The following is a 14609-nucleotide window of genomic DNA, read 5'->3' as shown; positions in this document are numbered from 1 at the left end:
GTTACCAAAGGGGAAAGGGTGGAGAGAGAGAAATTAGGAGTTTGGGGTTGGCAGATACAAACTACTATATATAAAACAGATAAACAACAAGGTCCTACTATATAGCACAGGGAACTATATTCAATAGTTTGTAATGGCCTATAATGAAAAAGAATATGAAAAGGAATATATATATGTATAACTGAATCACTATGCTGTGCACCAGAAACTAACACAACACTGTAAACCCACTATACTTCAATTTAAAAATAATCCCAAGCAGATGATCCATTGGTTCTAGAAATAGGCCCTGTGTCTCAGGAATTCCTGCTTCCTGCCATTGCCTGGGGTTCCTGTCACCATGAGAAGTACTTTTAGCATATGCATTATGAATAGCTTTAACTTCCTGCATTTGGCTGCATGTTAATTTTTACAGCTTTGCTTTTACAACCTCTTCCAGGCACAGAGAACTGGATGGGCACAGCCTCACTCAACTGGGCATTTGAGTTGTTGTTCTAAAGAGACAGAGGGCCATCTTCCCAGATAATTAAATATGACAGTGTAGAACCCACATTGATTAGATGGGAGATAAAGTCTTTGTTGTTGCAACTGTTTTGATTTGGTTTGTTTTGGGTTCACTGAGGAGATAACCAGCGAACCTTGTTTGCTTCTAACCTTGCAGGTGAATTTATAACTGTCGTCCTGCCTTTTGTTGGTGAAAGGAAGGTGACCAGGCAGGCCAACTGCTGATCTGGGCAGAGCCTCTCTGGGTGGCCTTGAACTTGGCTGTGTCAAGCATTCAGGGTTTTGGGGGGCAAATTTGAGAGAATTTGAGAGAATTAATTTGTTGACTAAACTCCCCGAGACGGAGGACAAGCAGTGTATGTGGTTAAATTGCTAATCACGGTGTAAGAGATGCCTCTCCCACGAGGAGAACGTCTGTGTTGCGTGTCCAGCTTGTCCACTTACTCGTACCCAGGAAGGGCCCTTAGCCATTGGAAGGTGGCTTAGTGAGGGTCTGGTCGCAGCAAGGGTGGCACTGATAGCCATGAAAGAGATTTCATCAGGTCCTGGGAGGCTGGGTGAGGAGCCACTTCTGTCCCCAGCTGATGGACGTCAAATTCAGCTGTTAAGTCTCTGGCTTCCACGTCCGACGTGTCTGTGTCGCGAGCTGTACTGAACTGACACAGCTCCCTCCTGGCACTCCTGTCCTCCAGATTTCAAGCTGGTCACCCGGCCCGCGTTTCTCCCTATTCGCACATTGTAACACTTTTTGGATGTTATCTTGGCTGTGAGGACTTTGTTTTATTTTCAGTTGAGCCTTTATCAGATCTATACCCTTTATCCTCTGTTTTACTGGGGAAGACTTCCTGTCTCTGAAGGTGGCTTATCTCAACTGCTGGGCTTTGGTTCCAACAGATAGATGGTCAAGACTTTTTGTGTGTGTGTGTGTGTGTGTGCAGGGAAGGAGGTCTTGCTATTGTCAGCGTGTGCTGATTTCAGTAAATAAAGGAATGTGAGTTGGCTCTGGTTTGAAGTTTCGGAATGTTGTAGCTTTGAGAACTCTGAAAATGAATCCTCGTGGTACTGTGTGGAGAGTGCAGGGACCTGAATTGTTTGTACCGATAAACCAGACAAATTTAGACTTTCTTTCTTACGGTTGTTTCAAAACCCCTGAGAATATTTTTTGTGTACTTTTTTATTCTACAAGTGAAAAATAAACTTTCTGACTAGTTGGGCATTCTAGAGAGTTAGGACTCTCTGATGGTACAAGACCAAACGTGCTTCTTAGTTGAAAAGGTATTTGGAGTCTCCATGGGTTTTTTTTGTCTGTAGGGAGATGGTGCCAACAACAAAAGGAAAAAAAAAATTATTGCTACATGTATTTATTTTAGTGTTACTGAAAGGAAATGGTTTATAGGCTAAACTTTAGTTTGAAGGTAATAACTTCCTGGAATTCAGTGTATGAAAGATGCTCTAGAAATATAGCCAGGATGTACTTCTCTGTGAGTGACCATGTGTTTGGTTTCTACACTGAACATGGCCCCTGACTCTGTACTAAGCTTGGCGTTGAGGTGCCAGGATGTTTCCACTCGTGCCTAAGGGTCTTCTGAAGTTGACCCCCATCATTGATCCGTGCTCACGAAGGCCGTGGAGGAGCGGAGACTGAGTGCAGGGAGGTCACACTGTTCTTCCCTCCCTCTCTTCCTCCCTCCCTCCCTGTCCCCGTCCCTAACCACTGCAGATGTTGACGAATGCTTGGAGAACAGATGTCACCCCTCGGCGACCTGCTCCAACACCCCTGGCTCCTTCTCCTGCCGCTGCCAACCTGGATATCATGGGGATGGATTTCAGTGCACACCTGGTAAGGTTGGGTGGGCCAGATTAAACACAGAAAACTCCCTGCTCCCTCAGTGCCCCTTTTCTGCAGCATGTCAGCCCACTCTTGATTTATCTGGGTCCAAGGCTTTAGTCGGTGGATTTTTCCAGGCTCTGATTTTTTTTCCTGTTTTTTTTTTTTTTTTTGGACTGCCTAGTTTACTGATAGTTCACTGGTTAGAATATTCTGGAGGATGACCCATCCATCGTCCTACCTAGTAGCAGTTCTGGTTAATTGCCTTAGTGATCTGTTTTGCCTCGGTAAGTGTACTTTCGATGAAGGCTTGAGACCAAGCGTATAGGGAGAAATTAGGTAAATAGTGGCAGGACTAAGAAAGGAACCCAGGATTCCAAAATCCCAGTGCCTAGCCATTTCCCCCATATTATCCTATCTTCCAATTATAGGGGAAAAAAAGAGGAAAAAACCCTCAGGAGACTTTGAGGCTGGCTGGTAAAAGTGGATGGGTTGCAATGCCTTTTCTTCCTCCTTTTTATCTCCTCTGCTCTGGTCCCGGAAGACCCCACCTCAGGACTGAAGCCCTGTGAGCACCAGCAGCGTGATGCCCAGGCTCAGCGCACCCATCCCGGGGCTCTGCTCCACGTCCCACAATGTGATGAGCAAGGTCATTTCCTGCCACTGCAGTGTCATGGCAGCACGGGCTTCTGCTGGTGCGTGGACCCAGATGGTCGTGAAATCCCTGGCACCCGGACTCCTCCCGGCTCCGTCCCACCTCGCTGTGGACCACCAGGTGAGCCAGTCAGGAAAGACACCTAGTCCCAGCTTCTGCCTGGGATGGAGAAGCAGGATGGTGCTGACCACCAGGTAGGTTATAACCCCTGCCCAGACCACGCAGACTCAGGGCTGATCACCATCCCTGCATAGCTTCCTACCTCCTAGGAACACTTGAATGGTATGCGTACACCTGTGTGCACATTCATGTTACCGGGACATAGAGACACGTGCATGACATACATGATCACTTACACGTCGGACTCCAGCCTCTTTGACCTTTGTTGAGTCCAAGACTAAAAGTTGAGACTGAGTGTGTAGGTCAGGCTGAGGCCACTCCCAAATCTGCTTTGGCAGCTTAGGGAGATCTTAGAGCTAGACGATCTTGCCAGACCAGCCTTTGGTCCAGAAGGAAAACTGCCTTCCATATCAGTTTACATCACTTAACTCTGACTTCTGAACTGCAGCAAGCAGCCTGAAGGCTGTTTAAATATCAATAGGAAAAAACAAGCACGACACTTAGGGTGGAGCCAGCTGCTTGGCTCTAAGCTGGTAACCCCAGCCCTCTCTAGGCAGACCCAGCATGTCCATGGGGAGTCACACTTGCCCCTGCCACCTTCAGAAGAGGGGCAGGCACCTGTTTTGTTAGTCTGAGCAATCTGAGATGCTGACAAACTTGTCTGTTACCGTCTGCGCATGCCCAGTCTGTGCGGGGCATGGTTATCCAGTGCTCGCAGCTGATACCAACTGCAGGTTGCTAAGGCAGGCTTCTGCTCCTTGCTGAGTTCAGAGATGGGAAGACCTTTATTATGAAGAACATGGGATTGGTTTGATGATATTTTAGCCAAAATAATTCCTACACGTATCCACCAGCTTGCTATTCAAAGATCTATTTTTACCACTGAGAAGGGTTCCATAATTACTAGTCTTGGCTTTTAATGTATGAGAGCAAGAACTGAAGAATAACCCCCCCCCATTTTGTTCCTTTCAGTAATATTAATTATTACGGCCCGGATATTAGTTGCTCTAAGATTCATGTAAGTAAAATCGGTAATGCCTGATTGAGACGTATATGGTATCTGTCCCCTTGCTTCCACAGTGCAGCCTAGTTCCTCTCTGCCCCAACTTCTAGGAAAAGGTTTCGTAGGTCTTTAAAAAAAGGGGGGGGGGGGCGGGGGATACAGAAATTCTGTTTCACTCATGCCTACTTTTTAAAAAGTCTTAGTTCTAACTCCAGTTGGAATGTGAAGAAATCAGATGGTTGGGAGAAATCTTAAGGGAATGGTTCAGAATTCTATTAAAGTTATTAAGACAGGCATGTGTTAAGGACAGTGATCCAGAAGAGAGCACAGAGAATGAGAAATTAATTACTAAAAGAGGGACATGTTCCTTTGTGCAGACTCGTTCCCATGGCTCAGGCTTCCATCTTAACGCTGCCATTTCTGACTAGTCTCATCTGCATAATGGGCTCAGCACAGAGTGTTCTGTGCCCCAAAGTTAAAAATATTTAAAACCCTGCCAACCAGAAAGAGAAGAGAAAGAAATCCATGGTTGAATTAAGAAGTAGCTTCAAATAGTGAGGAATGAGAGGGATGCCCACGTATATAAGTGATGTGAGTTCCCGCTTCCCAGAAGCTGGCTGGGCTGTGTGTTGTATTCCAAACAAAGACATGGGCCTCGTTGGGTGGTCCCCTGAACCAAGAATGGATCTTCTGAGTTGGGAATGTGGACCTGGGGCCGTGCTGGGAACATCTCCAGGGAACCCCACCTTGCGATGGATGGCAAGTGTTTGAGGAAGTGGCATTTCCTTCTCTGGGTCCTTTGAGACACATCTGGGTGAGGAAGTCAGTCTTTCCTTCTCCATGATGTTTGAAAAAGAGCTTTGCTTCCCGTGGGTCATTAGCTACCTGAATGAAGGGCACTGGCTTCCCCCAACATGGTGGGTCTTGGAGTTGGGCTAGTTGGGTTTGAGCTCTGAGGACTTTATTCACCATTTTCTTACTTTCCTTGAGGAACTGTAGGTGCTGGAGCCCAAATGGAATCTTTCCAACTGTTCTTTGAAGCCATTGGAAGCTTTGCCCAAAGAAGAGATCTGAAGTGACTTTTTTTAAGGGGCTCTTTCTGGCTGCCAGTTGAGTCTAGACCAAGAGGCAGGAATGATAATGGAAGCAGGGAAACCAGTGCGAAGGTTCTTGTAGTCATCCTGGCACAAAACGACAGGGTGGATGCAGGGAGAAGTGAACGTACGCTGAGTGTATTTTGAAGGCAGAGCTGACAGTTTGGACATATGTGGGGAGTGAGAGAAAGAAACGAGTCACGGATGACTGGGCCTGAGCAATGGAAAGATGGAGGTGCTGCTTACTGAGATGGAAGAGTCTAGGGGAGAGCAGCTTTGATGGAGGAAAGCCTGGTTTTTGTTAGAGATCTCTGTTACACATCCAAGTGGCGGTTATAAGCAGGTACTCGGCTCTTTGATGCCACAGACCATAGGCTTTGAGTTGCAGGAATTAGTAAAGGAGGAGCCCTATCTATTTCAGCTCCTTTAGGTGATCCTATCTTAGGACAGTGTACAAGTTATTTAACAGCCTGCAGCAGCGTCCTCTGAGGCAGGACTGCTGTGTGTGGGACAGAACCTTGGCAGTCCTGCGGAAGCAGTCTGGGAGGAAATGCAGGTAGAAAAACTGCTCTGCATGGGAAGCCAACAAGAGCTTAAGCACAATGATGAGCTGGGAGGGAGGGGAGGATGGGCTAGGATGCTGGAGAAAGGATGTGGGCAAGGATGCTGGAGAAAGGATGTGGCAGAGCAACATGGTGGGAAGCTGGAGAAGGTTCGGCTTTAAGATAGTCACAGAGCAGGGTGGCCAAAGGACCTCTAGGAGCTGGAGTGTCTCTCAGTCAGTATCAAGGTGTTTGCCACCGTCTCTGCTATGCTCACACATACTAATTATACGAAGATTTACTCAGTATAGTTTTCCAAAGGACGGATACTTAGGGCCACCTAAGTAGGGCATTCAGTAATACTTTCTAAGACACATGGGCTGGTCTCAAGATAATCCTCTTAGACACAGCTCCCGGAGTCTGAAGCAGGTGGGAAAGAATCAGTATTGGCTTTAAGCATCATGTAGGCCACTGAGTCCCCAAGGAGAGTCCCCGCAAGCGCTGTCAGCAGAGGCCCCTTCCCTGGCTGAGTGAGCCCTGCGCCCCAGCTGTTACCTCCTCCTGTTCTTTCCTGCCGTGGCTGGGCCTCGCTGACAGTCTTCTGGCCCGGGGAGACCGGAGCACCAGGAGGGCCCCCTCTCCTGGTTCCTGTGGTGAACTTCTTAGAGCACTTTGCAGTTCAGGTCCAGCATCCAGGGCCTTGGCTGAGGCCATGCTCATGGACCTTGGGAGGAAGAAGGCCAGGGGACCAGGTGTGGGGATCTTGAGCGACATGCTATGTTCTGTCCCTGGTCCACAGTCAAAGGCTTTCTGTCCCTATCTGCTCAGAGCCCACCCAGAGGCCCCGGACCATCTGTGAGCGCTGGAGGGAAAGCCTGCTGGAGCACTATGGCGGTACACCCAGGGATGACCAGTACGTGCCCCAGTGTGATGACCTGGGCCACTTCACCCCGCTGCAGTGCCATGGGAAGAGTGACTTCTGCTGGTGCGTGGACAAAGACGGCAGAGAGGTGCAGGGCACCCGCTCCCAGCCTGGCACCACCCCCGCATGTAAGCACCCGGGGAGAGCCCTCACTCACCTCCGCTGCATCTGAGGTGTTCCTGCGGGCAAGCTGCCAGCCGTCAGGGAAGAGGGGGAAATAAAGGGTGGCAGGTCCAGTGGAAGAAGTCACTAATACACTGTGCTGATTTATAATCTGGTCCACCCACAATCCCAATTTGGACTTAGTGTCTGGTATTTTCATCAGCAGTTTCTGTAATTGGAACATCTGGGACTCAGCTCAATATGCAGTTCCTCCTCCAACCCCGTGTCCAGGGTGAAAAGGGACACGTGTCACCCTGGGGCCCCAAAAAGCAGCTGACACAATACTGGCTCTGATTTTTTCCCTTAAAAAAAAAAGAAAAAAACTTCCTGCTTTGTTCTGAGGGACATGTTTTGTTGTCTTCCTCCTGGGTAATTGGCAGTGATTTACATAATTGGTCTTGGGAAAAAAACCCCAGAAATTAGAATTTCTTTTAAGGAACATCTGGAGCACATCTGTCCAGGGTAAAGAACTTTTGATGTTTCTGGAGGCTCTGGTATGTGGGAAAGTTGACTTTTCTCCCCTCTCCCCTCCCACCCTTGTCCCTCCCCTTTCTCACTGCAGGTATCCCCACGGTCGCTCCCCCCACAGTCCGGCCCACACCCCGGCCTGACGTTGCCCCTCCACCTGTGGGCACCTTCCTGCTCTACGCTCAGGGCCAGCAGATTGGCCACTTGCCCCTCAATGGTACCCGGCTTCAGAAGGACACAGCCAAGACCCTGCTGTCACTGCATGTAAAGTGGATTTCTCCGCTGGGGGCCAGGGTGGCCTGGATTTGGGGAACGGCCTGGGGTGGAGAAGTGGGGGGGGAGTCCTGGAGGGTTTTGGGACTGCAGTCTCTTCGTGAGCCTGACACACAGAGTGGAGGTGCTCTCTGCTGCCGGGAGTCATGCTTGCCTGACACCACTTTCTCCGATGGGTTCCTGGGCTTCAGATATATGGAAAGGGACTGAGAGTTGTCAGGATATTGAGGCAGCACAGAGATTCCAGGGAAAATGATAGGTTAACCCGAGTCCCCAGCCTTCTCTCTGCCATAGACATCCCTGCAGAGATCCTGGAAGTCAGTTAACACCAGCTTCATTGTGGCAGCCCCTCCCTTCCCCTCCCACGTGGTTCTGTTCACCAGCATCTTTTCTGATCTTCCCTGACTCCTCCATAGATAAAAACTGGGGGAGCATGTGATGCTGGGAAAGCAGTGGACAGGGTTTTTCCCAGGGGATGCTGGATGCTTCCTGAGCCAGCAGTCTCCCTACGGTCAAGGCACCCCATTCTGGAGGAGGGATTTCTTCTCTAAAATGGAGAAGAGACGGGAGCTCACAAGAAGCACACTGACACTTACAATGGAACATCATCTAATTCCATTTCTGAACTTCCCACGCTCCAGGTACTTGCTCATCTATGAGAACGAACGTTAGTGTCCATGTTTACATCTACTCCCGTTAACGAACAGCCCCTTATCCAGTTCCAGAAAAGTTTAGAGGTAGCCAGTGTTCAGAAAAAGATGTGGGGTGTGGGTTTTTCTTCATCCTTTTAAAGATTTAAATTGGGTATGTGTGTTTGCCAACACTAGCGCTGTTTTCTAAGTTTTTCTAAAAGAAAATTGTCATCACCTCAAGCTAACCATCTATTCTAGTCAAGTCAGATGGCTTCACTGCATTTCTGAACTTGCCTCTGATGAGGTGGTAGTGGTGGAACTGAAAAAGAAATGGAATATGGGTTATAAGAGTATCTTAGGGAAATTTAAATTGGGACTTCTGCCTCCAAGAAACCTTGAAATCCCTGGGTTAATGGAAGCCCATGTGGATGTGCACCCTTGCCTGACACAGATGACTTCTAAATTTTCAAGTAAAATTATACTTAACCTTCAGGTCCTCCCATATAAACTGCCCACTTTTCCACAGGAGCCTAATCCTGCTTGTTTCTTGTACAGACTCCTCTCCCAGAGGCAGTACCAGGAGGCTTTGTTAGGCAAGCGAGGAGCTGCCATGACCTCAGGGACAGCCAGATGGCCCCTCAATGTTGGCTCGCACATCTGCTGGGCTTCTCAGAATGGGAGTCTGGGTTGGCAGTTGAATGAAGCAATTTCTGTGCAGAGTTTGAGAGGACTATCACAGACTCAACATTTTAAAAAAGACTTTGCCATTTATTTGGCAATAAGGAAGGACAGGAGACCTCCCCAGCCAGGGGTCAGGTGACCACCATTCCTCAGTTCCTTAACCCATCAAACAGCAGACTTTCTTTTAAGAGTACAAAGAATTGCTTTGCAGTAAGACGCAGAGATGGCGGTAGGGGTGACGGCACCTCAGGTAGCAGAAAGATCTCATAGTCAAAGAAGGGGGGAGGATTTTGTTGGCAAATTTCAGAAAGGCTTTTTCAAAAAGTACTGGTAACATTTGAGAGTCAGTTTTTGCCCAGTGGGATATTAAGAACCTACTTTGCTGAGACTAACATCTGTCCTCTAATCACTAAAGGGGCTGATATTTCCACAAAATGGCTTTTGTTTTTACCACCAACAAAAAAAAGTGCTTACTGAGAGCTTACAGTATACTAATTACTGGTTAGGATACTTCCTAAGCATTCATGGCATACATTTTTATAGCAGCCACATGAAGTAGATACTGTTACCTTCATGTGGCAATTGAGGAGACAAAGGCATATGGAGGTTAAGTACCAACGTCACATAGCTAGTAAGTGGCCAAGCCTGGTAATGGCCCCAGGAAATTGGCCTCCATCACCCACACACCTAACCACTGTGCACAGATGCCCATAAATCCACACCTTGCAGGGTTGTTTGCTGTAGCCACGCATGAGGGAGGGAGCTGAGTGTGAACTTGGGGGTCATGCAAGCTGTCCTGATTCTTCTAATTCTGTGTTCTGTCACCAAGGGCTCCATCGTTGTGGGAATTGACTACGACTGCCGGGAGAGGATGGTGTACTGGACGGACGTTGCTGGACGGACAATTAGCCGTGCCAGTTTGGAAGCAGGAGCGGAACCCGAGACCATCATTAACTCAGGTCAGCAGCTTCACCCTGAGGACACTTCCTGTTTCATTTTTCATTCTATGAAGTCCAAGTTATTTGCCTGTTTTATGCCAAAGTCTATTTTTATCCAGTGGGGCAGTTCTGTGCAAGTCACTTTACTGAGCTGTACAGTCTCTAAACCTGCACACTCACACGTGAACAGGAAGGCGAGCCTTCTTGATGGGGCTCTCGGTACAAAGGGCTCGCTGTAGGAATTCAGGGTGTGGCCATGGCTGATGCTGCCTGTCACTCCCCCCGCCCAGTGCCCTCAGGCTGGTAGTCTGGTTAGACTGGAGGAAACGAGAGCTGGCAGAAAAAGTAATAAAGGATCTGCTCCCCTACTGACCTGGTTTCTGCAACTTAAGGACTCGCAGAACTCTTTCTTTCCTTTTCCAACCGTTCAGAGTTGGTCTCTGCTTCTGGCTCACCTTTCACAGCTGCCAGTGCTCTAGTCCTGCCTTTGTTATATTTCCAGGTCTGATGAGCCCCGAAGGACTTGCCATCGACCACTTCCGTAGAACGATGTACTGGACGGACAGCGGCCTGGATAAGATAGAGAGGGCCAAGCTGGACGGCTCTGAGCGCAGGGCCCTTTTCCACACGGACCTGGTGAACCCCCGCGCCATCGCTGTGGATCCAATCCGAGGGTCGGCTGGGCTTCCCTCATTCTCCTATTACCTGTAGATCCTCATTTGAAGCCCTCGGATTCTAAGTACAGTGTAGGGAGGGTCAGAAGGGGAGCATACAAGTTCAGATGTGTTAATGACAGTATTTACTGAGGAACTACTAGGTGTCAGGCACCGTTCTGGGCAGACACGGTGTGTTCTTTCATGGCGCTTACGTTCTACTAGGAGGAAACAAGATAGTAAACCCATGAATATGCAAGGAACTTCATGAAGCCTATGTTGTGATGTGCAGAGAATTCAGAGTATGTGAGGGGCTGGGGGCTACTCTGGATCAGATGACCAGGCAAGGCCCGAGACAACAGTGAAAGTGGAATTGAGTGCGTCTCTCTCCTTCAGCAGCAGGAAATCCCAGTGTTAGAATCTCAGTAAGGTTACCCTGCCTTAAACAGTGACTGAGTAACCAAAACTCAGACATCAGGCGTGTCATTTCTCTGGCCTTGTTGTTGCTATGGCAACAGTCCAGAGAACAATGTTTCCTGTTTGGTAACTGCTGAGATCAGCTGGGACATAGAGCTTGGTCAGTGTTTCAGTACTTGTTAGAACCAGGGAGGATGTCTATACTTTGAGAAACTCGTGTCATATTTAATGGGGTTTCTAGCAAATGAAATTCCAGAGACACCCTTCATATCCATAAAGATAATCTTCAGCTTAAATTCTCAGCAAAGTGGTTTTGACTCAGAAATACTTAGGGAAGAGCCTCAAAGATGGTTCTGAAATTGGGTTCTATACATTGAGGAAGGTGTTTATCTTTCTGTTCCATTTATCCACAGCAACTTGTACTGGACAGACTGGAACCGAGAAGCTCCTAAAATTGAAATGTCGTCTTTAGATGGAGAAAACAGAAGAATTCTAGTGAATAAAGACATTGGACTGCCCAATGGTTTAACCTTTGACCCCTTCTCCAAACTGCTCTGCTGGGCAGATGCAGGTAACATACTGCTGGCATGCAGATACAGAAGACTGCAGTGTTCGTGAGTACGAGCACTCTAACAGATCTTACAGTAACCAAATCCTCCATTTAGAACTTTTGGCTTAAAACAGTATAGCAAATAATCTACTTTGTTCGGTATGTAAACTTTTAAAGAACACTTTATAATGATTCTCAAAGAACTTCCTGAGGTTTTGGGTGTATGTGTGTGAACCAGGTGGTGAGTTTGAGGGCCAGGCCTATGTCCAGTTCTTTTTTGTACTGCTTGCCCTTCCCCTACACGAGCATTTGGCCTACTTTTTAGGTTAAAAAGTATCACCCACTGTTGGAACGGACAAGCTTAGATAAAGTAACAAGGGTTATTCTTTTTTTTTTTTGCCAGTATTGTAACATTTATAAATGTTATTTTAACAGACAGTAAGCTGTTATGCTGAGGACATTCTTTGATAAGTGATGTGGCAGGGTGGCTTCCTTCAGTAATAAACTAGGGTTGCCATTTCCCAAGTTGTCTTTCTGTTGTGTGATTTTATTATGAGCACAGCTGAACAGATGCTATGTTTAGGTATTTACTCAAGAATATGGAAAAGGCCGTTCTTAAAAAATTTACATGTAGTAAAATGGATGATGATGTGGATGGGTCACTATTATAACCCAGCTGCCCAAAACAACAGTTACATTTTAAAAAAGTATTTGAAATTTAAATCAGGGTTTCATGAGACATGTGAACTTGTATATTCTTGACTTGTTTAACCAATGCAAAATTTACACTGAAAAGGATGAGCCATGACCATTTTACTTCTTAGTCCTACCTAGAAATCATATACTCTTTAAAAAAAGTTTAAGGATTTTAGTTAAAAAGCAGCCATGACTATTATTATATACTGCTTACAAAGGGCAAGTACTTACCCAAGGGTTATGTTTATAGTTTATGTGCTAACACTTGAAATTACATCAATGATAAAAAAAAAGTTAATCTCTGAAGTTCTACTTTGGGAGAAACTTAGTCAGACTTGTATAAATGCAAACCTTTCTTCCAAAAAAGGCTTAGAAGTTTAAATTCCATTAAAAACTAGAAGGCTATTAAACTGAAGACTGGTAATAGAACAGGAAAACGTATTACTGCACTAGGAATAAAATATTTTTGGTAAAGGAATAAAGGATTTTTTTCCTCATGGTATGAAAGGATCTTTCCCCTCTTTGATGTTTTAAAAGGAACTAAAAAACTGGAGTGCACACTACCTGACGGAACTGGACGGCGTGTCATTCAAAACAACCTCAACTACCCCTTCAGCATCGTCAGCTACGCAGACCACTTCTACCACACCGACTGGAGAAGGTGAGCCTGACACACTGTGGTCAAGCCTGAAAAGGCAAACTGTTCTGGAGGACACACCACTTGTACCAAATGTCAGTAAGTGACTTTAGTAATTAAGCCCTCTGCTGACGTTTTCATTTCATTCTCTTTGTTAGTGCCATGAGGTAGCTTAGTTACATGATTTAAATTGATTTTTTAAAATAATGACATTTAGACAAATTAGTTTTCCCATAGGGAGAATGAAAAATACCATAACTTAGACTAGGAGCTGGGAAATAGATGTCTGCCCTTCTAGCCCATCGCCAAGTATTTTGACTTACCGGGTCTGGCATGAGGCCCAGGCATCAGTATTTTAACAGATCCTCAAATAATTCCAGTGTGTAGCTGGGGTTGAGAACACTGATTTGGACCAGTGGTTCTCAAATTTTGGCGTGGCATCAGAATTATCCCAAGCTCTTGTTAAAACCATATTGATGGGTCCCACTCTAGAGTCTGACTCAGTAGGTCTGAAGTGAAGCCCAAGAATTTGCATTGCTGACAAGTTACCAGATGACTCTGGCTTGAGGACCACTTTGAGAACCACTAATACAGACAAATCTTCCGAATCTGATTCAAAACTCATTGGTTAATTTTAAAAATAGACTCTAGAAGTTTTGCAGAGATTCTATTGATAAACTGACTTTTTCTATTCAACCTGAAATCCTATGAATTCACGCTTCCTTTCTGTTACCAGGGATGGTGTTATATCAGTAAATAGAGACAGTGGCCAGTTTATGGATGAGTATCTCCCAGAGCAGCGATCTCATCTCTACGGGATAACTGCAGTCTACCCCTACTGCCCAACAGGTAAATGAATGTGCGCAGGCTGCTCCTTTGGGTCAGTTGGGTGGAGGATAGATCGGGTAACTGATTACTCTTAGCCTGATGCTGCCACCACCAGTGAGAGCCACTGAGAGCTAAACAAGCTAGTGGCCAACAAATGGGGGTGACCAGTCTACTGCTCTGAGTCTTCCTAGCTTAACTAAACATACAAAAAAGGCCAGCCTATTAGGCTATCTCCCCTTTAAAAGACTTGCAATTTGGTTATAAAATATGCTGTCCCCTCCCCCTACAGGAAGAAAGTAAATATGGCCTTGTAAAGGACTTGGCATTCACAATCAGGATCTGGACCCTAAAGAACATTTACTGCGAACAAACGTGAAGAAAGTGAAAAAGGAATTGGCCATGAGAAGTTCCTGGATATACAATATGAACATTTTCAGTGCAAAAAGACTACATTTTGTGAAAAATTTATACCTCAATCTTTACTACTGTATTTTTAAAAACAAGTTATTTCAAGTTTTAAAAAGGTAAGAGAATTTTAATTCAATGTTTATAAACACTTATATTCTACTTAAACGGTCAAATTCATTCAACTAAGAACCAACTAGAACAAGTTAAGACCCTAAATCTGATTTTTGCTATCCATTCTTTCTGGCCAAGAAATTAAAGCACATGTGATCAGTATAAAAATACACTCCTAAAGATCCTAAACCTTGATGTAGGTAGAGAAGGCTATGCAGAACTGATTGGGAAAGAACCAACTTATTTATAGTTTCCCAACAAAGGTTCTAAGTTTTTTTTTTTTTTTTTACCTCTGCATCAGTGTGCATTTCTATTTATATCAAAAGGTGCTAGAATATTTCAATTTGTATTTCTGATCCTGTAAGTCCCTCTATAGAATTACCCACAGACATTACTACATTTATATATATACATAAATACCAAAGATGTAACAGTTCTCAAATTTTCTAGATTACACCAATAAAATATTTTAAGTTTTCCTGTGACT

At 45.8% G+C, this 14609-nt stretch overlaps 1 protein-coding gene and 1 long non-coding RNA gene across 6 annotated transcripts in view; one reads left to right on the top strand and one right to left on the bottom strand.

Annotated features, from left to right (window-relative positions):
• NID2 (nidogen 2) overlaps window positions 1-14609 on the top strand; it is a 79007-nt gene that overhangs the window by 45713 nt on the left and 18685 nt on the right. For 2 of the 5 annotated variants that reach the window (XR_012073610.1, XR_012073609.1), the window contains exons 12-21: window positions 2225-2344; window positions 2877-3107; window positions 6575-6796; window positions 7393-7562; window positions 9714-9843; window positions 10325-10496; window positions 11306-11463; window positions 12676-12799; window positions 13512-13624; window positions 13893-14127. Coding sequence is in view for 3 of the 5 variants with exons in the window: in XM_015235572.3 (XP_015091058.1) it covers window positions 2225-2344; window positions 2877-3107; window positions 6575-6796; window positions 7393-7562; window positions 9714-9843; window positions 10325-10496; window positions 11306-11463; window positions 12676-12799; window positions 13512-13624; window positions 13893-13903 (1451 nt within the window). In the remaining 2 variants the exon portion in view is untranslated. Of the gene's footprint in view, window positions 1-2224; window positions 2345-2876; window positions 3108-6574; window positions 6797-7392; window positions 7563-9713; window positions 9844-10324; window positions 10497-11305; window positions 11507-12675; window positions 12800-13511; window positions 13633-13892; window positions 14601-14609 lie in introns of those variants that run through there. The other 3 variants (XM_015235572.3, XM_015235573.3, XM_072963057.1) reach the window with 3 other exon arrangements.
• On the bottom strand, window positions 4754-10378 carry LOC140696927 (uncharacterized). Its single transcript, XR_012073611.1, has 3 exons — window positions 10196-10378; window positions 6826-6999; window positions 4754-6470 (listed from the first exon to the last, which is right to left on the bottom strand). It is a non-coding gene; the product is annotated as an uncharacterized lncRNA (long non-coding RNA).

This window comes from Vicugna pacos, chromosome 6, assembly GCF_048564905.1.
Source record: "Vicugna pacos chromosome 6, VicPac4, whole genome shotgun sequence".
NCBI classification, from domain to species: Eukaryota; Metazoa; Chordata; class Mammalia; order Artiodactyla; family Camelidae; genus Vicugna; species Vicugna pacos.
Note: the sequence above shows the minus strand (reverse complement) of the source record. Positions and strands in the feature narration are given on the sequence as shown.